The sequence below is a fragment of the Centruroides vittatus genome, unplaced genomic scaffold, assembly GCF_030686945.1.
Source record: "Centruroides vittatus isolate TY-2023 unplaced genomic scaffold, ASM3068694v2 scaffold_769, whole genome shotgun sequence".
Taxonomy (NCBI): domain Eukaryota; kingdom Metazoa; phylum Arthropoda; class Arachnida; order Scorpiones; family Buthidae; genus Centruroides; species Centruroides vittatus.
Genome location: NW_027122717.1, coordinates 4,496,740 through 4,516,872, shown reverse-complemented (window position 1 = coordinate 4,516,872; position 20,133 = coordinate 4,496,740). Strand labels below are relative to the sequence as shown.

General features: G+C 27.2%; 1 protein-coding gene across 1 annotated transcript in view; it reads right to left on the bottom strand.

The window, feature by feature from the left end:
• The window catches only part of l(2)k01209 (lethal (2) k01209), a 26,648-nt gene extending 6,515 nt beyond the window's left edge, over positions 1 to 20,133 (bottom strand). Inside the window, 4 exon segments of the mRNA XM_067288059.1 lie at positions 93 to 263; positions 8,898 to 9,004; positions 9,091 to 9,374; positions 19,898 to 20,133. Coding sequence (XP_067144160.1) covers positions 93 to 263; positions 8,898 to 9,004; positions 9,091 to 9,374; positions 19,898 to 19,971 — 636 coding nt within the window. The 5' untranslated portion in view covers positions 19,972 to 20,133.

Sequence of the window (20,133 nt, the reverse complement as noted above, 5' to 3'; positions counted from 1 at the left end):
ACTTTCATTATTAAGCTAATATTTAATTATGCTTAATGAGAAATTTTCAAGTTATAATTTCATTCTCAAAATTCTTAAAAAACAACAATTACCATTCTTTTCTCTCTGGAATGTGACACAAAGTTATAAATAGGGACTTCAACTCTTTTGCCTTCTTTCAACTTTCTTACAGTCTCTATCAACAGGTCAAAATCAAATGCATCAGGATGGTCAAAATTATATTTATTCTGATGGGCCAATTTATGTTGTTCTTCATTCAAAACCTTAAAAAATAAAAGTAATAATAAATGTTATGAAAATTGGTTTTATTAAAAGTTTTTCCTATTATCTGCCTGCTGTCAATATAAAAAAGGAAATATGTTTAAAAATGAGCTAAAAGTAACAGCATAAAGAATGATCTTAAAGTATTACATGTTCTATTTGTTTTAAATGGTTAAAAAATTAAAACAGAAAATCACAAATACTAATAATTATTTCTTTGTTTCAACAAAATTTATAAACATGTATTTTAGTAAAAGTAATTTTTAAAAATTATCACATTATTATTAAAAATTACACAATTACACTGCTGAAAAATCAATGATTATTAGCTAAAAATTTTTTATTTTCCTATTACAATAAATATGGTATATTGAAAATATCTGTAGTGAGATATAATAAAATTTAAATAGCTTTCAGCAGAAATTAATTTTTTTGAATAATCAGTAAACTATATATATATAAAGAATATGTTTACTCAAAAATTAACTCTTACTAATACAAAATTTCTTGTAGAGTTAAGAAAAGTAGTTAAACAACTTTTGTCACATATGTTTTGAATCTTTTCAAAAAGGATGACAAAAGGTAATGGGTGTCTGGAAAAATCTGCACAAATTTCTGTAATGTAGTTTTTACCTTAGTTTTCTTTTTCTATGAACTAAATAGTCATTTAAAAACTGATGAAAAGCTATATATTATCTTTTATTTTTGTAATTCTACAAGTTCCCATTGTGAAATGCAATCAAATCAACTTCAGATGTGCAATGCAAGTTTCTGTATGCAGCTTGTTCACATTTTTCAAACAGCACTTAATGTGACTGATCAGCCAATCTGAGTTCTTGCCTTCTCCACTTTTTGTAAATGGCTGACTCAGAAATTGCTCAAAAATCCATCATTATCATGGATTGTTGAGTACAAAGGGTAAAATATTTGTCATCCAAAATTAAAAACTTTTGCAATAACTTCCATAGTTTGTCCTTTGCCTGTCTGTTCTGCCAGGAATTATTAAATATTGAAAGAAGCTCGTTTGTTTTTGTTTTCAAAGCCTCATAGAACCAATGATGTAAAATATTTAGTTTTGGGGCTACAAATCTTCACTGTCTTCGAACGTCCTCTTCAATCCTTCCAACTTGTCTTTTGTTAGAGGTTTGGTAGAAAAGTGAAAAATCTTTCTTCTCTGTGGTCATAATTCTCTCTCAAAACATTGAAGAATGCAAAATACAATCTGTTTCCTTCATTTACAAAATGGTTTACAGCTTTTCCTAATGTTTTATTTAATGTGTAAAAGTTGTACACTCTTAGGCATAAACATCTTTGTTCATTATCATTTTCAAAAAAGCAGGGAAAAAAAATGTAAAATGTTCTACAGCATTCCACATGCTTTCAAATTATAGCATGTGCAACATAATTAAAAATTATTTCTTTTAGCTAGCCTGAGATATTTTACGGGGATTTTTTCCAGATATTCATTACAGGTACTCCTCACTTTATGACCGAGTTCCGTTCCGACGACTGTTGTTACGCAAATTAGTCGATAAGCGAGGAGCTTGCGCCGGGAATATAGGATCGTTGTAAAATTACACAAATTATGCAACAAACTTCAAATTTATTCATAAAAAGACTATTATAGTACTATAAGAATATTATAGTAGCGCAAGTCTATTATAGTAAGCTTAGTGCGCATGTCACCATTCGCCACTGACCGACACTCAAGCTGAGAAAGGGGATTCCCCGAATTACAGATCGAAACTCGATTGGTCGTAAGTGCGAGTGGTCATTAAGCAGATAGGTCGTAAAGTGAGGAGTACCTGTATCAACTTTTAGTACATTTATAAATAAATAAATTTAGATGCCAATAACTTGAATCATCACATTATAAACAAAAACAAAGAGATGAGATCATCTTCAAAACAAATATAATGTTACAAATAGAAATATCAGTTATATTTTAAATGTTTTGATTTAGTTTCTAATAACAAACTAGTAACTTTTATAAATAAACAGTAATAAATAAAATATCATATAACAAGATTTCTTAACAATTCCATGTAATGTAATAAATAATTACATCATTATTCAGATGTTAGCTGTTGTAAGTTTTTTTCTATTATTTGATAATATGTTATTTTAGGAACTCAGATGTTTCATGAAATTCTTATATAAAATAATAAAAAAAATTCAGAACAAAGAATGCTACTAAAAAGAAAATATAATGTAACAGCATTCACCAGTATGATTCACAGCTGAATACGGATCTGAGAAAAACAAAAATAATGCTAGTCTATCAAAAGCAGAAATTTATTAATTTTTTGATAATATAAAATAAAGCTTGATGCTTTAAAAAAATATTATTATTCATATTAAATATCTTATTATGTATCATATTTATGATTATTTAATAATGTTAAATGATAGTTGTGATGAAAACTGACTGTTTTTCAGAGTTAGAATGATTTTAATTTAACACTAACTAAACAAAATTCATACAAGTACTTTTGAAAATGTATTGTCATCATCCTCAGAGGATATTAATATAAAACAGAAAAAATTTGAATTTGTTTATATTCAAAATTTTGCTTGTTTTCTAATGTTTGAAACATTTCAATCTTAATCTTAATGTGATGAAATTGTCAAGTATTCATGACATAATATATTTATATTATGTCATGATGAGCCATAAGAAAAATTACTGAAAACTTCTCTCTAGCTAGAAAGTTTGGAAAAGACTAATAGAACAACCTAATACATGTAAAAATGACAAAATAATAAATCTTGTTCTGAGTTCATTACAGTGAATTGATTTTATATATATATATCTTATATAAATTTTATAATTTGGTATGTATATAAATTCGTCTCTGTAATCCAAAAGATTTTTGGTAGACGGTCTCACAGCAAAACTTTAAGTTAGGAACTCTCTTTTATTCCTTAAAAAATGACACATGCATTTCGGGTTGGTATATTCATCCCAACCCCTCCTCAGTGCTAATTTTTCAAAGACAAAAAAAGGGGAGGAGGTATAATACCCAATACATGAAAACAAATACATTACAAGATGTCACACTTACTTACTCTTAAAGTAATAGTTGTGTATGAGCTACCACTACATCAACACACCAAACCATTTGCTTTCCATTAAAAATGCACTTGAAGTGTTTGCATAACGTCACTTCTAAAAACCATTGTACATTATGACTATTTTTGTAAACAACCAGTATATACAATACCTAATACAATACATACCTCTAAAATATAAATCACATGCGAACAATCAAAACAACTAGTGATACACCAGAATACCACTTTTAAATCAATCGCAACAACAACACAATTCCATCACTATATAGCGCCCTCTATCATTTTGTACCATCTAGAATCTATTTGCATTCCATCAGAAATACAGTCAAACCTGTTTTTATGCGCTCTTTTTATGTGCGATTTTTATTTGTGCGATTTTTTAATGCGAATTTTTAATTTGTGCGGTTTTTTTCGTGCAATTTTTTATTTGTGCGGTATAGTTGGCGACTAGTCTCGTGCGATTCGTCATGTCTCACGTTGACTTATTATAGCTAAATAAACTTATTATAACATAAATGCACTTATTATAGTAATATTATTGCATGAATATGCGAAAAATGAAATTATTTACTTTTTAAGTCAACAAAACACCACCTGGACAAAAATATGTAAAACAGACGATAGACCAGACGATGCAGTCAAGTGCTGACATCTGTTGTCAATAAATTCTATTTCGTACGGTTTTGAGTTATTTTCTATGTGAGACTTTTTTTATGCGGTCCGTGTTGACCGCATAAAAAAAATATTTTTTAATTGTGTCGCGAAAACTATTCTTTACAGCCATTCGTGAAGTTTCGTGAGATTTTTTTAATGCGGTCCCTATCCCCCGCATAAAAACAGGTTTGACTGTATTTATTAAATTATTTTGGTTTTTCTTATTTTCTAAATGTTCTTTAAATTTACGTTTATACATATCCCGTTCATGATGTAGAATTTTAATATTATTGCAATTAATTTTACATTTATTACTTTCTGTGTGTTCATACCAAGGTAAATTTTTATACCTCAACCTGATAGCCGCTTCATGTTCCTTTATTCGTATATCTAATCTCCTACCAGTTTCTCCTATATAACTACATAAATTCATACAGTTACACTCTATTTTATATACAGTACCTGTCTTATTTAACTGATCTATATTATTAAGGTTACTTCTATTAATATATCTAGAAACATTATCTATGATCTTATTAGTCAAAGTCGGGGCCAAACATATATTGTCTTTCTTAAGGATTTTACTAATATTTTCAAATATATCTTTTATGTATGGGAATTTTTTATACTGTTTTTCAGATTTATATTTTGTATTAAATCTATTTTTCAAAAAATCAGCTCTCCACTTATTCATTTTAAATTTTGGGTAATCATTCAAAATGAATTTATTATCTAATTCTTCTAATTTAAGGTTAATATTATATTCTTCTGTTATACGTGTATAAATCTTTTTTAATTCCATCAGGTATGTATTCTTATTTATATAATCAGGAATGTAAGAATTGTAATTCGTGGTTTTTTTTAACATCACAAGGTTTTTTATAAGTTATATATTTGAAAATATTAGTAAAATTCTTAAGAAAGACAATATATGTTTGGCCCCGACTTTGACTAATAAGATCATAGATAATGTTTCTAGATATATTAATAGAAGTAACCTTAATAATATAGATCAGTTAAATAAGACAGGTACTGTATATAAAATAGAGTGTAACTGTATGAATCCATGTAGTTATATAGGAGAAACTGGTAGGAGATTAGATATACGAATAAAGGAACATGAAGCGGCTATCAGGTTGAGGTATAAAAATTTACCTTGGTATGAACACACAGAAAGTAATAAATGTAAAATTAATTGCGATAATATTAAAATTCTACATCATGAACGGGATATGTATAAACGTAAATTTAAAGAACATTTAGAAATTAAGAAAAACCAAAATAATTTAATAAATATTTCTGATGGAATGCAAATAGATTCTAGATGGTACAAAATGATAGAGGGCGCTATATAGTGATGGAATTGTGTTGTTGTTGCAATTGATTTAAAAGTGGTATTCTGGTGTATCACTAGTTGTTTTGATTGTTCGCATGTGATTTATATTTTAGAGGTATGTATTGTATTAGTTATTGTATATACTGGTTGTTTACAAAAATAGTCATAATGTACAATGGTTTTTAGAAGTGACGTTATGCAAACACTTCAAGTGCATTTTTAATGGAAAGCAAATGGTTTGGTGTGTTGATGTAGTGGTAGCTCATACACAACTATTACTTTAAGAGTAAGTAAGTGTGACATCTTGTAATGTATTTGTTTTCATGTATTGGGTATTATACCTCCTCCCCTTTTTTTGTCTTTGAAAAATTAGCACTGAGGAGGGGTTGGGATGAATATACCAACCCGAAATGCATGTGTCATTTTTTAAGGAATAAAAGAGAGTTCCTAACTTAAAGTTTTGCTGTGAGACCGTCTACCAAAAATCTTTTGGATTACAGAGACAAATTATATACATAGTAACATACAGCAGTCCAGATATAGAGTTATATAAGATATATTTATAATGTATATTTATAAAGTTTTACTCACGTCTTCACGTCATGTCCTTTTCTAGAAAATGATTTGTTGATCAGTTAAAATATTAACATTGGTCAACAAAATCGTTCATCTCTGAACATCTTCCTTATTTATTAAGATTAACATTATAAAACATTTCCATTTTATTTATTTATTGACTTCATTAATTTCATGATAGTTTTGGTTTTGTTTGGTTTCACATGTTTCAACTTTGGTCAAAATGGCCAGCTCCAACTCACCCATTATGAGAGAGAGCTGATTTTCAATGGGCTTGATGGCATGTATCAGGAATGAAGATAGTTTGTACTGATAATTTATCCTGAGTGACCCAAAGACCTTTGAGCCAGTAAGTTAATATTTGGATTTCTAAAGGAGTGATTGTTATATGATGAGGTATCATCCTAAGTTAATTTTTAATTTTTTTCTGTTATGTGTAATTCAAAAAACATAGTAAAACAAAATTTAACTTCAAACAATTAAGTTGAAATATTTAAAAGTTCAGAAAATACAGGCCTTCAAAAAGAAAAATTACAGTAATTTAAAATGATATCAATGTTTATCACCTGAGAAGTATCCAATGCACATTAATCTATTGTATCATTAAAAATTATTTCTTTATTTTGCACAAAATAAATACAAAAATAAAGAAAAAAATAGAAAATTAAGCCTGGTTTAAATACTGCCTCCCTTTAATGGTCGAGCCAATGTTGTCAGCTAAAACACACAAAAATTTAACAAAATAATATTAAAGTAGCCAAGACATAGCCAAATATTGTAGCGCCACATCACTAGTGGACATTTGAATTTGCCAACTAGAACGCAGTCGGTTGATCGGGGGTCATCGATAATCAGATAATCGATGCTCTACTGTATATATGTCGAATTTCATCTGCCATCTGCATACAAATGTCTTTTTGTCTGTCGCCTCTAGGAAACACTGTAAATAAAAATGGTGACTCTGCAACAGTAAAAGCATTTTTGTATTTCACAGTTTGCAAAACTGTCTGACAGTTCAGAATCCTTCATCATTGTTCAATATGAATTTTGCCAGACAATTTCAACATGATCCACCATATAAGGCAAACATTCTTGCTGCACAATGACAACTGATTCCAAATTTGTGGACTGCAGAACAAGAAATGCCTTCTCTGTTGCAGAGTTGCCATTTTTGTTTACAGCACTTCCTAGAGACAGTAGACAAAAAGATGTTTGAATGCAAGTGGCCACATATGCTCTATTAATTGGTATACAATGCACACTTCTTTTTGGAAGAAGACACTGTATATATTATATTCTATGGTCAAAAAGTTTCAATTCTTAAAGTTTAGTAAATCCTAAAATTTGACGACATTCATATACTTTATATCCTTATTATAACTCTACATTCATATCAGATTGTAAGTGTATTCACTTTGAAGTAACATACAAACATACATACATACAAGAAAGACAACAGCCATACACGAAGTGTTTAGCTGGCAGAAAAGAGGGTAAGGGAAAGGGGGGAGGAGATAGTAGAGAAAGGTAGGACCCTTCTGAACGGTATACATAAGGCTACAGTACCCTCTATGTTTGATGTTGGCATGCAGTTTTTAGACTGCAAGGCCATAGTCCCCCAAAGGGTCTAAAAGAAAACCTGAGTGTGGCGGACACCAATAATTGAGTGCCCCCAACAAATAGCTAAGTGTAGAAGTTAGTGCCAAGTGACTGTTAGTAGGAAGACTTATACAGTCAAACCTGTTTTTATGCGGTGGATAGGGACCGCATACAAAAAAAATTGCATGAAACTTCACGAGTGGCTATAAAAAATAGTTTTCACAACACAAATTTAAAAAAATATTTTTTTTATGCAGTGAATAGGGACCGCATAAAAAAAGTCTCACATAGAAAATAACTCTTTTTAAAATCATAGTCTTAGTCGCTAAGGAAATTACCTTCCTTTTTGCTTTGTTTTTGCCCTTATTCATTTTCATGGATTATGTCTAAACATAAAATAAAAATCTTAAAATTTTATATCTAAATAGAATAATACAGTACATTTACCTTCAATTTACGCTTTGAAATGAATCTTATCTTAATGGTCCAGGAATGTGAAAGTACTTTGAAGGTTTAATTAACGTAATTAAAACACACACAGAATTTATTGACAACAGATGTCAGCACTTGACTGCATCGTCTTGTCTATCGTCTGTTTTACATATTTTTGTCCAGGTGGTGTTTTGTTGACTTAAAAAATAAATTATTTCATTTTTCGCATATTCATGCAATAATATTTCTAAAATAAGTTCATTTATGCTGTAATAAGTTTATTTAGCTATAATAAGTCAACATGAGACATGACAAAACGCATGAGACTAGTCGCCGACTATACCACACAAATAAAAAAATTGCACAAAAAAAGACCGCATAAAAACAGGTTTGACTGTATCTACTTAATACTAATAAAACTGATTGCAAATCTTAATACTACTTAACAGCTAGACAGACAATGTGAAAAGCAAACGAACACAATGACAAACTAGACGAGACGAACAGACCAAAAGGGACAAGCGAGCAAGACCCCAAAATTATTATTATTTTTATGTATTTATGTTTTTTTAAACATTAAATTACTCACTAACTAAACTAACCTACCATAACCCAGGATGAAGTAACAACAAAAATATAGCCACAGAAACTGTATATGAAGTCAAAGATCTTAAATTCAGTTTTATTCATTTGTGCAAAGATATTTTCAAGATGGAGTAAAAAGGTTGTTTAAACATAATACCATATTTAGTAATAATAGTAATAGCTCCTGTTAAACATGTTTAATAAATAAATCACAAATTTTCTTTTTTGACCTTTCCTGGAGAAGTTGAACATTCCAATTTATCATTATGATTCTTTCAAAATAGTTTTTACAAAATTCTATTTTTTTTTAATGCAAACTTATAAAGATCAGATTAAAAAAATTTAAATTTGGAATTTAAAAAAAATTTGCAAAGTTTACCTTATAAAAAGAATCCATACTTAATAATGTAACCCAAGGTACATCTAGTGCTTCAATTATTTTACGTGCTACTGTTGTTTTTCCTGAAGCACTTCCCCCACAAATACCTAGAGCAATAGATCAAGATTTTCTATAAAATGCAACCAATAATCTTCAATATGCTGCATAAAAAATGTCACATTTAAAATCTCACCAATAACGAACGGCTCTACTAACTGTCCTTGAGTGTCGTACCATGGTGGCCGACCAGCTGTATATATTGTTCTTTGCTGTGTCCTTAATACCGGTTCTCTAGATGAACCCGACTTCGTCATGGACCATGTACGCTCTCTTTTCCCTTTTAAACGGTGAGGAGAACACGGAGGTCGAGGTGACAGAACAGGAGAATGGGAGGAAAGGGAAAATGGTGTCGGACTTAATAATTCATCTCTCGAATCTGGAGTATTACTTTCATATACATATTCATCACTGCTACCACTAGAAAAGTAATAAAAAAATTTCAGCATGTTAAAAATTGCTACAAGAACTTGAAATAAATATTTTTTTATCAACTGACTACACTTACATAATGCTCATAAACATAATTATACAACTCTGATATTTTAATAACTGAATTATGTACAAAACATTATATATATATTATATATAAAATGTTTTGTATTGTACATAATACAACACTGATATATATATATATATATTGTGTATGTGCATTATTTCAAATAAATTATTAATATATTAATTTTAAAAGAATTGCTGGTATTTAATTAAATAAATATTTATATGTTTTGAATACAACAGCCAAAAAAAAAAAAAAAAAAAAAAAAAAGTCATTGCACATATACACACACTGATATACAGTAGAGCATCGATTATCCGACCCCCGATTAACCGACTTATCTGTTAACTGACTGCGTTCTAGTCGGCAAATTCAAATGTCCACTAGTGATGTGGCACTACAATATTTGGTTATGTCTTGGCTACTTTAATATTATTTTGTTAAATTTTTGCATGTTTTAGCTGGCAGCACTGGCTTGACCATGAAAGGGAGGCTAGTATTTAAACCAGGTCTAATACACTATACTAATAATGTATTTTTTCATACTTTTCAGTTATCCGACCAACCTCAGTCCCCAATTAAGTCGGATAATTGATGCTCTACTGTATATATATCAGTGTGTGTATAGTACATATAACATCATTTTAATTTCTAATCATATTATCTAGTTGACGATTCAGTACCATAAATAGTAAAAATCTATTGTATTTTACAATATAGATCAGTGAACATAAAATAATGATTGCTTTGTTGTACATTTGACTGATCATTTCAAACATTGGCCCAATAACCCATAGTTATAATGTATATATATGATGTAATTTATTTATTTATTAATTAAGTAATATTAAATATATTTAATTAACAACAGAAAAAATTAATTAAAAGTACAATTACAGTAAAGTCTCTAGAAAACAACATATATCAGATTGGCAGATCTCCAATTACAGCAGATTGTCAGATTACTAGGTTATGTATGTATATACATACTGTACAGTAAAATACTTGATTTACAGGCTAGTTTATCATATTAATAACAATTGTAAATATTTTGCCAACTGCACAAGCAAAAAATAACTAGTGACTGACAGCAGTACATCAGGGTGTATTTGAAATGGAATAAAATATAATTTAGAATTATTATGACAAGTAAAAATTGAACAATTATCTGCATTTGAACAGGTTATTACAATCTGCCACTTTCCCATAGAAAGCAAGCAAACAACCACATGTAAAAATTTCTAGTAATTTCACACCTCCACTACACCTACATTGTAAAGTCACTACTTAACTTTCAAGTAATTTATTCCAACCTTAGTTACAGAAAAAGGGATTTTTTTTTTTTTTTGCTGTTGTATTCAAAACAGATACTAGTATTTAATTAAATAAATATTTAATTCTTTTAAAATTAATCTTTTAAAATTAATATTTTAAAAGAATTTAAAATATTAATTTAAAAGAAATTAATAATAATTTTAATAATTCATTTTAATAATTTTAATATTAATAATTTATTTGGAATAATTTAAATACAATTAATATAAAATTAATAATTTTAATTATTAGAAAACTTTTCAAGTTGATATTAAAATATAGAAAAAGGTAAATCCAAAAATAATTTTTAAAAGTATTAGATAAAAAAAAATTAAGATTTATTCTAATTAAAATTAATAAAAAACAATTTATTTCTTTCAAAAGTATTAAAGAAACATTTAATCACCAGATACTGTGTAAATTCTTCATATGATCTGTATGTAATAAAAACATAATTTCATTGTGAAATGTGAAATTTGAAGTTAAATTTAAACAAAAAATTAAACAATTTTTCAATTGTCTGTTCCAATTATATTCCTGAAGATAGATGACAATATACTTGAAAATATTTGAATTTTAAAGACATAAATTTTAAGCTTGTTAAGCACTTTTATAAAGTATTTTAGGAAGAAAAAAAAATATTCTCTCAGCAAATAATAATACAAACAAACAATCATTAATTGGTTAAATATGACTTTACAGATATATTTAGTAGACTAAGTATTTTTTTTTTTGGCCCATCTATTTGTTTATATATATATATATATATATACACAACTAATTCACAATTTACTTTTATATTATTATAAATTTGATAAATATTTAATAATAAGGGTTTGTTTAAGGAAATAAAAAAAATTTATTCAGATCAGATCAACTTTAAGATAATATTTATTATGTAAGTGATTACAATTGATCAAATGAAACCAGTTTGAGTAATTTATTAAGACAAATGAAACAGCATATTCGTTTGTATGGCATAATTAAACAAAGTAATGTATGAGGAAGATGGAATGCACTTTTGTTTGCATGTAAGCATTCAGACATGCATCCCACTGCTTGGGGACAGTCCTCAAAGAAGAATGTTGGCTGGTATTTGAATCACTGGGTGACTGCTTCCTTGACTTTTGTATCACAGTTAAAGTATTGTCCCTTAAGAGCTTTTTTTAAAGGTCCAAACAAATGAAAATCACATGGTGACAGATTAGGGCTACGGAGGGTGGTGCAGATCCTCCCAACCTTTTTGTGCTAAAGAGTCCTGCACAGTATTTCCAACATGTAGTCGAGCATTGTAATGCAATAAAATCAGACTATGTGATAGCATGCCTGGTCACTTATTCTTTATGGCCCATGCAGCTTGTTTAATGTTGCATTGGAGTGATTGATATTGATACTCACATGAGGGTCCAGCAACAAAGGCCCCACAATGGGCTGGTTGAATAAAAAATCCAGCAACAAGTTGCTTAATTTTTTCAGCAACATTTGATGGAGTCATCTGTTGTTATATTTAATTTAAAAACTTTATATTTTTAATTATTATAAAATGTGACAAAGCTTAATTTTGAGGGTAGGGACAGTAAGAAAATTGTAAATGCTAATAACAAGTAAAATTGTCATTAAGTCCAACCCTACTGGAGATAAACACAATCCTCCCCACCTCTGACCTCTAATCATCAAAATGTAACAGCATCAATCCCCCTAAGAAACAAGCCTCCCTATAAAATTTTAGAAATTTTTGATAAATATATAGTTGTTATTAAGCTTCAAAGAGAGTGAACAAAATCATGCCCTCCATGCACATAAACATCTATACATACAGAAAAAAAACCCAATTATTTTTTGCATCTCTTAATGTTTCAAGATCCCCAGAGTTCAAAAATGTAAAAATCTAAGGAAATCATTTTTTGACCGATTGCCATACTTTTTCTCTGTTATATATAACAATCAGGAAAGTATAGTAATAAATACTTTTACTACTACTTTTATAGCATTTAACAGAATTTGATGAATAAAAGTTAAATGCTTTTACTAAAGGTAAAAAAGATAGTAAAAGCAAAAGCTTGGTTTTATTCACACCAATTGTAAAACTAGTAAATGCTTATAAATCTGTGAATAAAAATAAGTGAAAACTTCCTTTTTTAAAATAAATACTTCAAAAAGTTGAAGTTAGCTCTACAGGTGCCTACAAAACACAATTAAAATGATTCATATTCATATACAGTGGAAACTCGTAAATCAGATCGCCGGTAATCAGCACAATTTTCAGTCGGACTGTGTCGTGCTGAATCAAACGTTTTTGATACTAAATTTACTGCTAAAGTATAATTTTCATGTTTTTATATTCTTCAATATATTTATTTTGTTTGTACAAAATGCAGAAATAATTTTTAACGATACGATAGCCTCGATTATTATAAAAATTTCGTTAGGCTTAAAATCAATGAAAATTCAATACGATGCGACACGCAACGGAGAAAAATTCAACACGAAGTGACACGCAACGGAGAAAAATTTGAACATTGGACAGGTTAATATATTTTTTCGTACATAATCCGTAATCGGAACAAATCCCTAATCTGAACAACCCCAGTCCCCAATTGATTCCGATTTTCGGTTCACTACTGTATTTTTGATTTTCCATGTACAGAAAATGGCTTTGTTGCATCCAACAATCCAACATTGTTAAAATACTAAGTAGTTATGAAGACAAACATTCTTGTTTTATCTTCATCTCAATTTTTATAAAATCATAGCATTCTTTAATAATGCAACAGCTTAAGATTTCTATAATAAATTAAATAATTATTGAAAAAAATCTTGAAAACTGGATTACAGTTTTCAAATCCACTGAAAAATTAAAGGTTAAATAAGTCCAATTTTAATTTTTCACTTTCAAAACTAGTACTAATTTTTCTTATGTTTTTTCAGTACTGTTTGTGAAAATTTACACATTTTTGTTAGACTCCAATATTTTAGTTTTAAAATGATATATATGTTTCAGAATCAAATTCATATTTAAAAAATAGATTCTAAACATAACTTGATTCAGAATTCCAAATTACAAAAAATTAAACTGTACAAAAGCATATTTTAATTTGAAAAAGTTGCTATAATATCCAATTTTAGTGTTGTGTGAATGAGTTAACTTGCCAAACAAGACTTCTATTTCTTCAATCATATTCCAATTTATCAAACTGGTGCAGCAATATATGGGATCAATTTGATACTACTACTAATGTTCTCTCTAAGCCACAATACAAGTCATATGATCTGAACAGCAGATGATTCTGCTGGGCATCTCAACTGTTGTTCAGACAGTGTGATGCATTAGATGGTAGCTACACAGCTTATAAACACAGTTTTTTTTAGTGTTCTTACAACTTATGATTTAAAAAATGTTAATAACTAGTCACCGCACAATTCTTTAAAATTACTCAACTAAAAGGTTGTAATAGACCTGTAATTATTGTACAGTACTTAAATTATAGATTAGAAATGTTTTCATATTAATTGTTAAACAGCTTCATTCTTACAAACATTCAATACTGCAAATCAAATCTTTTGTTACATCTAAATATTTTTAGTAATTAATCTTTAAAGATTAAATTCAAAAAATGTCAAAGATCATTAAATTTAGCAAATTCTGGCATTTGTTTGAAGTCAATTGCTCTTTAAAGGCTTATTTATCCATCCCAAATTACTTAATGCTCAGCACAGTTTTCATCTTTGAGCAGACTTTATACATTGTCAACATACTAACAAACTTCCACAAATGAATTATTCATTTGTAACTAAATTTCTATATTCAAAAACAAATACAAAATAAATCTTAAGCTTTCACAAATCTCATTAATAGATTTATCTTGTATATTTAAGACCCGATATATAAATCTAACTATCACAAAAAAAATGCTTTTGATTAAATAAGGTTTGCTAAATCAAGAATCCCAATTTAATTCCAGAAATATTCAAGCATTATATGATATATTGAAACTAATAATTTCAGTGTATTTACAATATATTCTAAATTATGAATTATAAATTATTTTATATTAATGTGGAAACTTCATAAATAATTTTTAAAAATAAAATAATAATAATAATAATCTTTATTATTAGAACCTTTCTTTAACTACTCTGTAATCTTTACCAGCAAAAATTATTGTTTAATTATTTAATATTTTCAGCTGTCTAAGCAGCATCTCAGGATACATCTATATATATAAGCCATTGTTGCATCATGTCTGTAGCATCTGTAACAGTATCCACTCAACCCCAGATATACACCTTGAGTTACACACCACCTCTCCACGAGTTGGACTCACCATGTGGCAAAGGGAAGGTGGCAGAAAACGACATAAGGCACAATATATCACCTGTTAAAGTAATCTGTATATATAAGTCATAATATTATCACATACATATATTATCAATATCGTACATATATATATAGGCTATATATACTAATCTTATTTATTAAGATTAGTTTTTAAGATAATATATATAAATATATACAATTCTTTAAGTGCATCAAACTTTTAAATATTACATGCTTTAAACCTTAAAATAATATGTATCCAACTTTTAAAAATTAAGCGCATTAAGTGGAAAATGTAAAAAATGCCCACTAGGGGGCGTCCCGGGCTACTAGTTGTATAGAACATATGATGGAATACTTAACATTTGAATTTGAAAAGAATACCCAAATTAGTAGATAGAACAAATCATCAGGATACTGGCAAAAGCTTGTAAAATAAATGTGAATAAATTAAAATACAAACAAGATAAAACAAACATATAATGTATCTTGAAGATGGTGCTTAGATTATCTTGACAATGTTAGATAAATAATTTTTACTGGTAAAGGTTTGAGAGTATCTAAAGCAGTCATAACCAGTTTATGTGACACATTATTTTAACCTTTGTTATGAAACATTTAGTAGTATATTGAAAAAAAACAGGATATTTTAAATTCTAAATTTAAAATTTTATTTACTTTCTATTAATGCAAAATAATGTATTAATATAAAATTTAAGTACATAAGTACAAGAAATTCTGACAAATGAACATTTACTTAAAATGGCATCTGAACATTTATGATCACTGCTTTGAAAAAATTAAACATTTACAAGTTCTGTGGAATTCATAAGATATCTTTCACAGTACAAAAATTATTATATACAAACATGAAGTACAAAAGTTAAAAATATTTTACTGTAAAAAAATTATTTCAGATTTTCTGTTGCTTTTATGATAAAAACAACTTTTCTAATTTAAGGACTGACTAATTTTGTGTACAAATAATACTTCAGAACATGTACAATTTGACCTATTTACACAAATCAGTTGTTATAAACACCATCTTAAGTTAAACTTTAAAATGTAACCATCATCAAAATCTTGCATGACTTATTTGCAACCCAATATTATTTTATTTTAAAAAAACACTAGTATCAGCTAGATTATTTCATTATTAATTATAACTTCTTATAAAGACTACACAGGATGATTAAAAATAATATATTCAATTATTATTGTCAACTGAGTAAGATATGTACTGTACAGACTATTTCCTTTTTCCACATAAACGGTCATAACAGTTAGTTTAAATCAACTCTCAATAAGATGATAACTTGTATCAAATTATTTAATATATTTAAACAGCAAATTATAATGAATTATTTCAATATACCACACAAGTAATTATATATGGTTTAAGCTTATTTAAAACAATGCATTTCAAGTATATAGTAGCAATAAAGATTATGTAAAAGTCCAATTTGAAGTAATATTTTGTAGTTATTCCATTCTATCTTGTTAAAAGTACTTATTTAAATTTTTGAGACAGTAAGTAATTAAACAAAATAACATAGATGAACTGAATTTATGGCAATCTTATAATTTGAAAAAAAAAATTATATATAAATTTAAATAATTTTTTAAAATATTTAAACTTTTTAAAAAAATATTTAGTAATTTTTAAATTAATTAAATTTTTCTGCTATATACTTATAACATCTATACAGAAGAAAAAATACACCATGCACTGTGGTATGTATTTATCTATACATTTATATACTAGTAATAATATATACAAGTGTGTTATATCGATTATATATTACACAAATCATATAAGTATATGTGTAGATGTGTAATTTTGTAATAATAAAATAGTGTGGGGGAAAAAAAACTTTTGATTTCAAGCAATATGAACCAGACGAAACTGTTCAATGCGAGTATTTAAGATTTTTCTTGCATACACACTCATTGCACAGAATACAACAAGCACAAATATTATACACCATTTAACACAAAATTCCACATTGAACACACAAAAAACCAAGTAGACTATGAAATTTTCTCCAGTTAAATTGGTGCACAGCACAGAAGTTAACAACATTTTCCCTAAACACCACTCATGCGATTACTCCATATTATATTTTAAACATATTTAATAACAATATTTTACATCATTACTTTTTAAATTTTAGGAAAAAGAATTAAAAATTTAAGTTAGGAAAATCCCCAAAATTTTATAATAAAAAAAATTAATGACATAGAATTAATTAATTCTTTAAACGTAATATTTTAATTTTAACCCAATTTGTGTGTTAGCAATCCAAAATTTCTTTTAAAAAAATAAACAAATAAAATAAATGATCTAATTACGCAACCATTTCTAAATGGCTCGTTATTTACACTTTCATCGTAACAAGATAATTTTTAAAATTATTATTTATAATTTCCTCAAAATCTAATTATAAAAAAACATTCTTAATCCCTAAAATTCTTCTTATTTAAAAAAAAAAATTATTTAATAAATTCATAGACATCGATCGAAACGGATTTTTAAAAACGTAACCAAACGATAGTTTTAAATCAACATTTAAAAAAATGGCGCCAGACTCAACAATTTTATATCCAAAACAAATATTACGAATTCCAATCGTCGATAAACTTTTCTTATCCCTATTTATAAATTTTTATTTTTTTATTTTCCTTTTATTTACCTGTCCGAGCTGGCCGAACTCGGTGGATCAAAACAGAAACGATCCGCCATTGCCTACCAGCACCGCCTGGCGGATTACAATTAATTAATTGTCTTTTTTTATATATAATTAAGTAATTAATGTCGGTTTGATTGAAATTTCTCTTAGATTATTTATTCCGATAAGATTTATTATAATTTCTAGCCCGGAGGTAAACTTTAGCTAGGTCAAGGATGCGAGAAACACCAGTTTTTCGAGTTCCATTCTTCCCGACATGAATATATATCACCGAGTCGCATCGGCGTTACGAGTTTGTTTACATTGTAATTTTGCTAAATAGAAAAAAATTTATTCGAAAACTATTAAATTTTTATGATGTAATATCATTCTTTGACTCAAATAAAATATTTTTCCTTTAAAAAAAAAAAAAACAGAATTCATATCTCAACAATGAGTCAGCTTATATTTTACATTATATTGCGAAACTAGGTGAAATATTATTCTCTTACTTTTAAACTCAATCGTGAAACAACGCATTAAAGTATTGAAAATGATAAATTTTTGAGCATTTTTTTCCATTTAAAATGCTGACTTTATCAAAATAAAAAAATTCAATTAATTTCCAAAAACTCAATGAAAAATTAAAATGATAAAATACTGAAAAAATAAATTTCTAATTATTTTAAACCAGTGGATAACTCCAAAAACTTGATCCAGAAATATTTTTTGGATAAAATTTTTGAAAAAAAAATCAATTAAAAAGAAATCAAAATCAATGTTTGATTTTTTTACCAAAAATTCCAAAATATAATAATTGAGTTTAATAGTTTCTTAGAAACTAATGAATTGTTGCATAAAATAATTAAAAAATAATAAGATTTTAAATCTATTTTAAGATTATTTCAGGTAAAAATGATATTCCAGAATAGAAAAAATAATAAATAATTTATCTGAATCAAAATCTTTTATAGATGATTAAATTATTTTTTTTAAATTAATTAAAAAAACAATTAAATTATTATTAATTCTAATCCCTTCAAACAGGATACAAACAAAAAAAGAAACATTTTGTGTATTAAACTGTTTAAGTACTAATTATTTGTTTAAGCATTGTAATTCTATAGCATTATTCATCTTTCTTATTTATTTTATAATACATTAAACTATATACAAATATACAGATTAAATTATCAAAATATTGTTAGATATGAGTCAAATGATTCAAATTTCAATCTATATATTTATTTTAAATAAAAACTTTTTGAATTTGTTCAAATACATAAGTAGTCTTTGACAATATATAAATATAAAACTGAATAACCTAATTACTTCAAAGTAACTTCTATTAAATTTGCATGCTTAATATTAATTTACAGCAAGTTTTATGCTTAAAATTTATTACCAATTAATACTTTTAAGTAAAACAATTTATCATTTTAAAATACTTTAATAATGATTAAAGTTCACATAATGGACTTTTAGTATATTTTAAATTATTTAACCTCACCATTTTTTAAGGGAAACTCAATTCTTAACTCATACGCAACTATTTAATGTAAAAAAAAAAAATGTATAGCAAAGGCAATTTACAATCTCCCACGTAGCATGCATGGTTTATCATTAGTTTTAACATCATTAAAAACTAATTATTTAAATTTAACGCTTTGTATAAATATAACAAATATGGAAACTATTGACATGGAAAGAAATATTTTTGGAAAATAATAACCGCAAATATGTCAACGGCGACATCAGACATATTTTAACATTAAAATAAAGGAAAGAAACTGTTAACTCACCTATTTTATTATCAAGATTTTCCAACTTTTAACGTGTGTAAAATATGGCGTTAAGTTATTGAATAAATACGAATTTATCTCATTTAAAAGACAATAGAACTGTTAAAATATTCTTGTTTTCTTATTAAACTTCAATGAATATAAAGAAGCCATTAAAACATTTTTCTTTCCTCCCTAAATCTAAATACTGTAATTCAACGTTGTTCGTATATCAAGGTCATAAATATTGTGTGTATTTGGGAGTAATATATAAAAATGAATTAAAAATCAACTGAATTATGTTAAATGATATCACTTTTTACTCTCTTTTCGGTTAAAATTTGAATTTTACATTGTCATACCTTTCTCCATGTGTAACTGCTCTGCACTTATTGTTTGTCGTCGACTCTTCCTCGCTCTGAACGATGGGTGGCATGTTAATTGTATTTATAACAACATAACGACTTTTGTTATAAAATGTTTATGTTTTTACTGTTGTCGTAGCAACACATTCTGATTTTCTCTTTATTTATTTATTTATTTATTGTTATTTTTTAACACTAATCTACCTCGACACGTGACGAAGAAAGCGTGCACA